Raw genomic sequence first — 12698 nt, 5'->3', positions numbered from 1 at the left:
ATGGAAGCGTGCGCACTTCGGAATTAATTCCGCTCCGGATTTTGATACATTTAAATTCAAATTTACGGATTTCAAAACGCACCGCAACTCACCGCACCGTGGTGCGCGCTACCTCCTACTCCATACAAAAATAAAGGTAGGTGTATACTGTATAGTGCATTTTGAGCACTCACTCCCCATTTTGGCTCTGTGTCAACAGTCTTATCAAAAGGACGATTTTAGTCCTTAATCTAAGGGTGAACCGTATTTTTAACATAACAGTCAACACACAAAGAAAAAATGATGAGTGAGAACTTAAAGCATTATACATTGGAAAATTTCTAGCCGTTGCTTTTTGCCTCTTCAGACTGCGCTAATGTACCTTGAGCCTAACGTAGCAACAAAGTGGATAGTAAAAGTTTATGTTAAACGGAGCTTAGTACTTACACGACCAACAAAAGGCAGTCCAGGTTTGTACCTCCGCCGCATGCTGTCAGCAAACTTGAGTTCGACGTAGTGTTGCTCTGCAGCAGAGGTCGCAGGGGTGGTGCTGCCCAGCCCAGTTCCCACAGTGAGGTCGACGCGTGCGGAGCCGCCACCGCAGTGCGCTTCTATCCTCCACGTGCCTGAGCGAGCTCCAGCCGCTAAAATCGCGCTTAGCTTGCGGACACCTATTAACGAGAAAGTTGATTTACACATCATCGTCATCTCAAACAATTGCCGGTCCGCTACTGAGTACAGGTTTTCTTTAAGAATGATAAAAAGTTTAGGCCATAGTCTACCAAGCTGGATAAATATGGATTGGCAGACTTCACACATCTTTGAGAATATTAGGCAAGTATAGACACCACTCAGGAGTATGGAGGCGGTATAATAGGGTATTGGACTGTAGTAATAAAATGTCGTGGTTTTTTGTATAGCAGTAGTTTATGGGTCTAGAATTCATTATTAAAGAAAATAATAAAAAAAAAATCATGATTTATATTCATTTTTAAAATAATTAATTATTAACGTCACTCTGTGCGGAAAGCGATTAATGACGTCATACGGCGTAAACGAAAAATATATTTAAATTTTTTTACATAAAAAATATTTTTTTGCAGAAATTACTTTATTTTTAAGTTATAAAATCGTCCTTAAAAACCACTTCATTAATTTACCTCCGAAAGTGAAAAACTAAGTGTAAATTGAAGAAACTAATTAACTCTGTGACCGTGATATAGAATCAGAAAAAGCAGAACTTTGGCCTACTTTTTGCCAACATCACTTGACAGTAGCAGCGGCCCACTCACAAAGTTTTTGCTTGCGGATATGACACATGACTTCCAAGAGGGTTCACTGATGTAATTAATCAAACCTCGAAACCCGACGAGAGTAGCCGCGCGGAACGTGTATTCATTAATATAATTATTAAAACAAGCGATGGCTGCACGTTTTAAAGATAAATTTTACTTTTTTTAGGGTTCCGTACCTCAAAAAGAAAAAGGGAACCCTTATAGGATCACTTTGTTGTCTGTCTGTCGGGCTGTCAAGAAACCTACAGGGTACTTCCCGTTGACTTAGAATCATGAAATTTGATAGGTAGGTAGGTCTTAATAGCAGACATAAGGGGAAAAATCTGAAAACCGTGAATTTAGGGTTATATCACACAATCACGTCATGAACTAATAATATAGTATTTTCAATTTTCGAAGTAAGATAACTATATTGAATGGAGTGTCATATGAAAGGGCTTTATCTGTGCTTTCTAAAATTCTTAAACAGATTTTTATTTATTTTTATGCATCATAGTTTTTGAATTATCGTGCAAAATGTCGAAAAAATATGACTGTAGTACGGAACCCTCGGTGCGCGAGCCTGACCCGCACTTGGCCGGTATTTTTTTAAATGGTTAGCAAATGAGTAGCCGAGTCACCTGATGTTAAGTGATTACCGCCGCCCATAAAAATTTGAGGTACCAGAGGAACCACCAATACGTTGCCGGAAAAATATACCTAAATGTTTTTAAAACTCTGCAAAAATTTTCATAAACGAAACATGTACATCTACGCCCACATTTCCTTAAAATATCTCGACCCCGATGGCTTTTACAGGCGGGCTTAAAGTTTTTGCCCCGACAAAATGACACGTGACTTTAAAGAGGGTCCCCGAATGTCATTAATCAAATCCCAAGTCATGGTGACGTCGCATGGCAATGGAAAATGTAGTATCTGCATATTCATCTGTGCGCGGATTTAGGTTTTTGAAAATCCCGTGGGAAGTCTTTGATTTTCCGGGATAAAAAGTAGCTTATCAGTCACTGTCCAGGTCCTGAAATACCCATGCAAAAATCACGTCGATCCGTTGCTCCGTTGCGACGTGATTGAAGAGCAAACCAACAAACCAATAAACCAACAAACAAACACACTTTCGCATTTATAATAGGTATGGGTAGTGATACCACAGATCATTATGATTATTGTAATTTCGAAAAAAAACTTTTTCTTCTTCTTCCTGACCTTATGCCACGCTACGTTGGGTTGGCACAAATGTCTGCTTTTTTTCTAATATATTTAAATATGTAAAATGAAAAGGTGACTGACTGACTGACTGACCTATCAACGCACAGCTCAAACTACTGGACAGATCGGGCTGAAATTTGGCATGCAGATAGCTATTATTATGTAGACATCTAGTAAGAAAGGATTTTTGGAAATTCAACCCCTAAGACGGTAAAATAGGAGTTCGAAATTTATGTAGTCCAAGCGGACGAAGTCGCGGGCATATTAAGCTAGTACTAAATAAAAAAGAAAATGTCAAGCGTCGTTAACTCGTTAAAAATTTGGTTAGGGCCAAATTATGAGGCAATATCCCAAAAGGTTTCCCGTGTTAACACGCCAGGGGGCTCGCGCCATATCAGGTGAAACTACTTGATCCTTTTGCTTACGTAAAAGAATTTCCGTGTCCCGCCGCCGTGACGCCTTTTGATAAATCTGCGACCCTATAAACAAATGCCGGAAGCTGGGGAATATTTTACTCCGTGACACAGCACCGACGAATCTATTTTCGGAAGCCAAATTCGTATTGAAAACGATTTTTAACATGTCAAGCATATATGCATAACAAGCAAGATTTTTCAAGAGTCGGGCTCAAGGTAAGTTTAGTTTCGGAAATATTTTTTTCTAAATTGACTTTGATAAGACATGCCTATTACTCTCTGGGCGAAGTTGTACCGAAACCAATTGGTTTTATAATCTGGTAGGAATAAGAATGCGAATATGAAATTTGGTACAGAGATAGCTTGCAGGTCACTTTTTATCCCTGAAAATCAAACAGTTTTCACGGGAGTTTTACAAAACCTAAAGCCCTGGGCATAATCTAGTACTTAATAACTTTAGGGTTAGGCTAGATAAATTCCAATACATTTTCAGTCATAAGTCAACAGGGCGTATAAAGCAAACCCAATCTATCAAAATTTGACACGGGTTATCGTGCCGATGACATGGTAAGGCTTTTATAGGACCAACTCTACAGAGCGCTACGTTTCTTGAAAATTTGATGAATTTATTTCTATTTTTGACGATGAATCGGTGTCTATGTATAACTAAAACATATCAAAGAGGTGTCTATGACTAGTAACAAAATATCTATGCAATTGTTTTAGTAAGAGCAATAATATGGACAAGAAAAGAGTAACTGCTGAGTTTCTTGCCAGCTCTTGTCTGTAGAATCAAATTTCCGAACCATTGATAGAATCCTGATAAATATCATAAGTGGCACAAGGTGTCATACATAAAAAATTATACATTATACAAGTATGAATAATAATGTATGAGCAGCTTAACTCAATAAACTTATATTAATTTAATTTAATTTCAAATAACTTGTTTCTGTAAGCAATGTGTGTTAGACATTCTCTTGTGCGCAATCGGATGGTTTGGTACAACTAGATATTAAAAACCATATAAGACATAGTCTACGTATATTTATAAAAGAAGAAACTGGTTGACTGACTAAAATCTACGTAAACTCCAAGCGCTTCAAACATATTTTCTCTATAATGTAATCTTCCAATAATACCTAAAGTAATTTGAGATGTTCCAATAGGATCTTAATGAAACCTAAACCTACTCTGAAACAGTCGTAGGAAAAAGGCAGTACACGGTAAGAGCAAAATTACCTTAAACTTTAACATAATAATTTTAAGGCTTAAATTAACTTATTCCAAAACAAAGTGCTTCCGTAAACAAAACAAACAAAATAGTCCGAAATCTCATATTGTTTATTTAATGAACAAAATATTATGAAATCCGTGCCCAACTTTCTGCTTTCAGATTGGAAACAAAATAGAGTATTGGTTATAACTTCCACTGTAAGGATGAGTTACAATAACAAAGTTATACTTTTCAATTAGCGAGAGCTTTGGGGTAGCGAAGCATCTACCATTATAACGTGACTTATATCAAAGATTACTCGGAAATATTTCAGAAAAAGTTGGAGCCATAAGCTATAAAAGAGCTGTTCCTTTAGCATGATATCTCAGCAATTGATTTCTAACCATATGAGTTGTTTTTATGATACTTTCAACTTTTTGGGGAAACAAGGCAAATATCTAAGGTATGTAAGTATATTTTAGATACACGAAAAAGTGATATTCAGTACCTAAGTAAATAGGTAATTACATAATTATTATTTAAATTTAAATCTAGGTAAAACAGAAGGCCAAAAGAGATTACTTAAAATTATAATTAAACTATTTTAACAGAATAGATTTAGAATAAATGTAGGTATATACAATAATAAAATAAAATTACAACAGTGTGTGTATGATTGTGTGTGTGTGTGTGTGTATGCGTGTGTGAGTGTGTGCTTATGTGTGTGTGTGTGTGTGTGCGTGTGTGTATGTGTGTGTGTGTGTAAGTGGGAGTGTGTGATTGCATGCATATTTAGATGATAGCTACTTTTTTTTTTTACGATGATAGTTTCTTAATTCCTTTTTAAATTTATTGTTTGATAGGTAAAATAAGTCAAACTCAGCGAACTGATTGTTATAAGTACGTACAATGTTTTAAAATCCTACATGTAAAGAATATGTTTCTTATGCATTGGATTTAGAAATTGTTTAAATTTAGATTCATTAGAGAAGAGATATACAATTAATAGTATTACAGAAAGTTGCAAAAACCAGAAAAAGTAGAAGAATCGAAAATGGTGAAATATAATATTACTTAATTTAGCCGAAATAAGAATTATAAATTCTTTCCCTCAAACAAAATGTAAATACGATTGTATTACTTACTTATCCTTATTAATTTGGTCTGTGTACAACAGAACCCTTGTAAATATCTTCAAAAACCAGATGTTACTTTGGCTAAGGGCAATAAAAATATATCCGAAATCCAGAGTAGGATTTACAAAATACTGAATTCGCCCTCAGTAACTTTTAGTATGCTTAGTATAAGATTTTAATCATTATCATCAACCGATAGACGTCCACTGCTGGACATAAGTCTCTTGTAGAGACTTCCACATGCCAAGGTCTTGCGCCGCCTGAATCCAGCGGCTCCCTGCGACTCGTTTGATGTCTTTCGTCCACCTAGTGACGGGTCTTCCATCGATGCGGCTTCCGGTGCGAGGTCGCCATTCCAGCACCTTGGGACCCCAACGTCTATCGGTTTTCCGAACTATATGCCCTGCCCATTGCCACTTCAGCTTCGCAACCTGTTGAGCTATGTCTGTTACTCTAGTTCTCCTACGGGTCTCCTCATTTCTGATTTGATCACGTAGAGAAACTCCATGCATAGCTGTCTGAGTTAATGCAAATGTTCCGCATTTGCGGATGCGGATGCAAATATCCGTAACACTCCTGGTGTGAAATCTTATAAGATATGAGATATCTATACTAAACCTACAGCTTCTCAGGGTGAGACCTATAGACTGACTCTGACTTAGTTAAAACGAGACCGAGCTATACATATATCTCACATAAATTCTCATTGAAGCCTCAATAGCTCAACGGGTAAAGGAGTGGACTGAAAGCCGAAAGGTCGACGATTCAAACCCCGCCCGTTGCACTATTGTCGTACCTACTCCTAGCACAAGCTTTACGCTTAGTTGGAGAGGAAAGGGGAATATTAGTCATTTAATATGGTTAATATTCTTCTTAAAAAAAATCTGTCTTGTTTTACTCAATCTTAAGTCTGAACAAAGTCAGAGTGTGCTCTATAGATCTCACCCTCGGCCTCAGTGTCGAGATGAAATTGAGTACTTTGTGATATTACTCGTAACTTTGCGTGAGGAGGGGCAACAACAACAAAGTCACTTTGCAATCACGGAGTTTCCGGCAGATTTCCTGCCATTGCCCCTGCTTTAGTAGACTTTTGATAAAAGATTACCTATACATCAATGAAATCAGTAAGTAACGCAATTACATTCACGAAACGATTTTTGAAAATTCAACTTCGAAAGGGGTTAAAAAGGGGATGAAAGTTTATAATATTATATGAAAGTACTCATTTTAAATTAATATCTCTGAAAATTGGTATTAGGGCTTTTGAATAAAAATGAATATATTACGCGTATTTCAGATTTTTTGAAATCACACTTTTAAGGAGGTTAAATAATAGATGAAAATTTTTACGAAAGTCCGTCATTTTAAAAGTTACACCTATAGTTATAAAAATAATTGGTATTTGGGCTCTCAAGCAAAAATTATTGAAGGACGCCTTTCTCGATTTTTGGAAATTCCACCCTATCGTTGATTTCCAAAAAATCCACTTGTGCGGATCTAGGGTGGCTCAGATAGTAATATTGTAAATGTGAAAATTAACATGTCTGTTGCTTCTTCACTCCACAAGGAATGAACTAATTTGGCTAAAATTTGGACTAGAAAATTATCATACCGTATCATACAGTACCAATATATTCTGCTACTTTATTCAGAAAAAATTCCTACGTTACAGAAAACTAGCTGATGCCAGCGACTTCGTTCACGTGGATTTCTAGATTCTTAACATCCCGTGGGAACTCTATCATTTTCCGGGATAAAAAGTAGCCGATGTCACTCTCCTGGTCTTTGATGCAAATATCATGCAAAAAATACTATACATGCAAAAAATCACGGCAATCCATTAGGTACTCTATTGCAACGTGATTGAAGGACAAACCAACAAATCAACAAACAAGCACACTTTCACATTTATAATATGGGTAGTGACACTTGCATGCAGTATGAAAACGGAGTCAACTTCAAGCTGTACTGGTTCAAGATGTATATTGATTATATCAGCCAGTTTCTCCTTAAGATAGTTTCAATAGTAACTAGTAACATCATTATTCTCTAGGATTCCTTTGAAGAGAATTATTTCGCTATCTGAATTGTAGTTCCTTATTAAGTTTAGCTCAAAGCATTCTAAAGCTACTGTGGTATCTGCAACAATGACACGGAACAATTACTTTGAATAGTTTCTAAACTTGTCTCACTCATTTGTGGTGAGCCAGCCTTAATGGAGTTTCAGCTTCATTCAGATTACTATTTGTCTTTGACGATTTTGTTTTGTGAATGTTCCTTAATGAAATCTTATTCTGGAATCTTTTGAAAAATGTTGGCGACCACTGTGGCAGTTTGAGCTTAGCTTCATTGATTAATGAGACATGGTTCCAGCGCAATAGCAACTTGATTGCAGCCAAGCGCTAAACTATAAAGGTCATAACTCATTAGAGCCACCCAGCACCCGATCTTCACCGCCAACGCTACAGACTACGGAGTTGATGTAGTGAGCGTATGTCCATAGAAATCATATTATAAAGAATATCAACCACACACATAGGCAGTGCAGGTCGGGTGCCGGGTGGCTCTAATGAGTTATGACCTTTATAGTTTAGCGCTTGGCTGCAATCAAATGGCTATTGCGCTGGAACCATGTCTCATTAATTTAAGTAAAATTTATTATATTTAAGTAAAAATATACCATCAGCTCGAAACTTCAGTTTAGTGCTAACGTCACTAAAATGGCGGCCACGCGCATTAGCCATTTACGGGACTTATAGCTAGCGAGTGACGACAGAGCCTAACCGTAACCGTGACGTAATTTTAACCACTTGTTAGGAAACCGGACATTCAAATAAAAAAAAAAATAATAATGCCAATATTCATGATAAACATCAAGGGAAATCGTACTTCCTTTTAAATTGAGTATTCCACAGGAGTTCCTTTTCCAAATTCTAGGATTGGAACACAAAAACTTTTCGTAGATTGAAAGGCTATTTATAATCGGAAATTGAATCTGTCAGAGTTGATCCCGACTGATGTAACATAGAAAGGCTTTTAGATCGCAAACATTCCGAAGGCTTTGTTGATCCAAAGTTAAAGGTTGAGTAGCGTATAGATGTTTCATTTAAATAAGAGGTTAGTCAGGAATCAGGATATTGATTGAGGATTTGTCACCCATTGAATTCGTTTAAAGAACATCATTGAAAGTATATTCATTTTTAGGGTTCCGTACCCTAATAACGGAACCCTTATAGGATCACTTTGTTGTCTGTCTGTCTGTCTGTCTGTCGGTCCGTCAAGAAACCTACAGGGTACTTCCCGTTGACCTAGAATCATGAAATTTGGCAGGTAGGTAGGTCTTATAGCAGACATTCAGGGAGAAATCTGAAAACCGTGAATTAGTGGTTACATCACACAAAAAAATTAAATTGTGGTCATGAATTAATAATAGTATTTTCAATTTTAAAACTAAGATAACTATATGAAGTGAGATATCATATAAAAGGTCTACACTTGTGCATTCTAAAACAGATTTTCATTTATTTTTATGCATCATAGTTTTTGAATTATCGTGCAAAATGTCGAAAAAATACGACTATAGTAGGTACGGAACCCTCTTTGCGCGAGCCTGACTCGCACTTGTCCGGTTTTTTTTTCAGATACAAGTTAGCTTGTGACTGCAATCTCACCTGGTGGTAAGTGATGATGCTGTCTAAGATGGAAGCGGGTTATGGAAGGGCGTTACAGCAGTGCCCGGAGGTTAACGCATTTTTTTTTAAATTATAGACTAGCGCTTGGCTGCAATCAGACCTGGTGGCAAGTGATTATGCAGCCTAAGATGGAGCGCGCTTGTCTAGAAGATGCCTATTCACTCTTGACTTTCTCGCGAGTTGTAAGCGCGCTGTAAATTTCTCTTTTTATGAAGGAAAGGGCAGACGTGTTCTGGAGTGGAGACCGCGTATCGGCAAGCGTAGTGTGGGACGACCTCCAACCCACTGGACTGACGACCTTAAGAAGTGGGATGTGGGTGGATGAGGAAGGCAGAGGATCGTGTGTCGTGGAGCGCTCTTGGGAAGGCCTATGTATGTCCAGCAGTGGACGCAAACTGGCTGATTGATTGATTGATTGTATCACCTTCGTCCATGGAGAGTTGGTCCCATATAGCGACCTTGGTGCCTGCAGGATCGCTGAGCGCGATGAGAGCGACCTCATCCCTCACCAAGCGAAGGTCGTGGTCGAGTGCCAATATCCAAAACGTTACTGTAACAAAAAATACAGGGTGTAACCAGAACGCTAGCAAAAACGAAGACAAGTGATAGGTAGTAGGTACTGATGATTACTGATATGATAATTATTACAAAAACAAACGCGAAAAAATATATTTAAAAATCCTATATTTTGTAAATTATATTGCAAATAAAACATCTGACTGACGCTAGAGGTCAACGAATGTTGCGTAAGTAGGCCACTCGGAGTCAATGCCGCGTCGTAGGCGGGGCATTGACCCGAGTTTTGCATGCTATACATTGCGGGTTTGAAAAATACTAAATCACTCAAACTACAAAATGAGGCAAATGGTTATTGGTAGTGTGACGTTGTAAATTTTGAACTACTAATTAGCGTTTCGCTTTTAATTAAAATCTATTTTGTTCAAAGTATGTTGGTGCCACCTAGCATCAAGGTGCAGAACTACGCGTGGGTCGATGTTCAGAGTTCATTCGAGCCACAATAGATGGCGTTTGCTTCGTTGTCAATTGTCGTAAAAATAAAACAAAATAATTAAATAAAACCATAATATCATTTGTTTATTGTTAAGTCATTAACAAAACGGTTCTTATAATATATCCTTAGGTTCCGCAAATATTCAAAAATGAATTGGCTTCATGATCAAACTAAATGAGAGCGGCCACACTCGGGTTGCGTCTGGCAACACCGATTGGTGAGATTTAGAATTTTTCTGGAGTCAACATGTGAAGACGAATTTTTTCGTTCCAGGAAAATCTCACTCCTTTTCGCCCATGGCTTCGCCTGGGAAAATACAATAGTTATAAATTTAGTCATCCTAACGTATTTCAATGTTTCATCAATTATGGTGAGTGAAAAATCAAGTAATGTGGATTCGACAAAATGGCGGTTTGGTTAGAGAAAATCCTAATTTAATGATTTCCCTTTCAGTTCCAGTTATTTTACCTTCCCAAATAAATGAGGATAATGGGTTGTGGGTGGACTCCTGAAAACCATTGGTGGCCAGGAGTTCAATAGGTGAGTTGTGTTTGATCGGGAAAATTCCACGTGTCGAAATTTTCACACAGCACAAATTATAATCTTGTTTTTCTTTGTTGCAGGGTTTCTGTTTGCGTTTCCGTTTTTAGTTTTCGGTTTTCCGTTTTTTTTTTTGCTTTCGTTTTCCGTATTTATTTCTTTTGCACATTCACGTTGGCAACTTAATTTCTATGGATAAGACTTGGTGAAAATCTTTGTAAGGAAACATTTCGGTTGTGAAGAATCAAGTTAAATTGAGTTTGGGATCTTGGCCGATGCCGTCCAGCTACATTGCAGTCTTCGCACCTACAAGTAAGCAAATGTTTGTATCCTGGAACAGTTTAGTGAACCTTCTTAGTGTATGTGTACAGTAAGAACCCTGTCTTTACTACTGAGCTTATTTTTGAAACAATTTTATGAATTTTACTGTGTCATTGTCTATTCCATGCCAATGGCATCTTAAATTTAAAACATAGATTTTATGTACTATCTACCTAAGGCATTCTAATGTATCTAAATTAAGTCTTGGCATTAAGCTAGAATAACTAAGCATTATTAGCCATCACTATGTATTAAGCGACCCCGGTAAAAGTTACATTAAAAACAATTTTGCCTAACATCTAGCAAATTTCATTTATAACACCTCATATACATTACAAGGGAGTCGACGGCTAGCTTCTATTCTTTACTAGGTAGATAGATCAAGTAAAGTAAATTATTATTTTCCTCTAATCTTTGTAAGGTGGTAGATTATTCCGTATCCGGGTATATTTCCATTCCGCCCGATTTACCACCCTTACAAATGGCGCCCGAACGTTTTTTTTATATAGTTATTTCAGTATATTTTGAGAAATTTTGTGAATTTTATGAAATGTACTCCGCTGATTGTACAATTTTCTAAGTGGTGACACATTGCAAAGAGCTCTAAGCTGTTTTTTTTTATGGTTAACTAACTAAATAATAACTAATAGTTAGAAATTTTGTCTGATAGGTTAAGTAATTTTCTGAGTATAGTCCAACATTGGTTTTTTTCTTATTTAATTAACACATTATAAATGGTGCTTATGCCGTTCAATTATGTTATTTGACTTACCTTGGAGGTGTATAAGTGAATGTTTGCCTTCAGTTTAGTAATAAACATTGCTTAACTGAGTTGTTGTTGGGTATTGCTTTCAATAGTAAGTACATCTTATGTTTGAAAATTCCGGTAACTTAGTATAATTAAAGTTTTGAAACGCTATGTGCTGTTAACTAGTTACACACATACATTTATAAATACTAAGAGTTACAACTTGTGAAACTAAATATATAAACTATATTCAGAGATTACATTAAGTTCAAGTATGAAGTTATGAACAATTTTTTTTTTCAGTGACTTGATACTTCATTATTTTGTTGAAATTTTGTTTAGAGCTGTGTTAAGGTTATGATAAAAGCTACTTCACACACAAAACATGTTAAGTTTAAGTGAATGCTGGTAGTTTAAAGTGACATTTAGAAACAGATTTTGTTGTATTTTAGGTTATATGTTAAAAGTGTAAAGTAACAGTCATCAAACCATTGCACAATCTCTTTGTTTTTTTTTAAAGATAATATGCTATTCAGAGTTCATTGCAACTTTGTTGCCTGTTTACTTTTGTAATTGTAAAGGTTGTAACACACTGTGTACTCATAAAGGTGATACTGCACCTTACAATCATTTATTCAATTTTGGGAAGTTTTATTTTGTTATATTTTGTTTACTATAGTAATAATATGTGCTTGTATTATTAACAATATTTTGGAATAGGAACATAATTGATAAAATAGGTTAGGATAGACTTAAGAATATTGTTTTTGTTGTGTATTTTGCTTGTGTATATTTATATAGTTTAAATAACTTCTTTTGTGTTTGTGTTTAACCAATTTGTATAAGGCTAAACATAGACAGTTACACAAGCTCGATATTTTGTTAAATGTGTTTTGACTTAACACAATGGAACAGACTTTTGCCCAGTTTCATTCACTTTTGAAGGACGAATTGTGTTATGAGGTATCCATTCGTTCCGAAACTCCAGCACCTACAGTGCTAGGTTTAAAGAAACAGTTAAAACAATTAATTCAGGAAATTCCTTCTGAATCAATTTTAGAGACGGATTTCACTTCTGAAAGTGAGTTAGGGGTTATTACTAAAAAAACTTCAAGACTTAGAAGATTTATTAAAAAG

At 36.3% G+C, this 12698-nt stretch overlaps 1 protein-coding gene across 2 annotated transcripts in view; it reads right to left on the bottom strand.

Annotated features, from left to right (window-relative positions):
- LOC117985950 (C3 and PZP-like alpha-2-macroglobulin domain-containing protein 8) overlaps positions 1–12698 on the bottom strand; it is a 228620-nt gene that overhangs the window by 76362 nt on the left and 139560 nt on the right. For both annotated transcript variants that reach the window (XM_069501479.1, XM_034972749.2), the window contains 2 exons: positions 9365–9490; positions 427–650 (listed from right to left, as the gene is read on the bottom strand). In XM_069501479.1, the coding sequence (XP_069357580.1) occupies positions 427–650; positions 9365–9490 (350 nt within the window). The remainder of the gene's footprint in view (positions 1–426; positions 651–9364; positions 9491–12698) is intronic.

This window comes from Maniola hyperantus, chromosome 10 (genome assembly GCF_902806685.2).
Source record: "Maniola hyperantus chromosome 10, iAphHyp1.2, whole genome shotgun sequence".
Classification (NCBI taxonomy): Eukaryota; Metazoa; Arthropoda; class Insecta; order Lepidoptera; family Nymphalidae; genus Maniola; species Maniola hyperantus.
The sequence above is the reverse complement of the archived record's forward strand: the minus strand, read 5'-3'. Positions and strand labels throughout refer to the sequence as shown.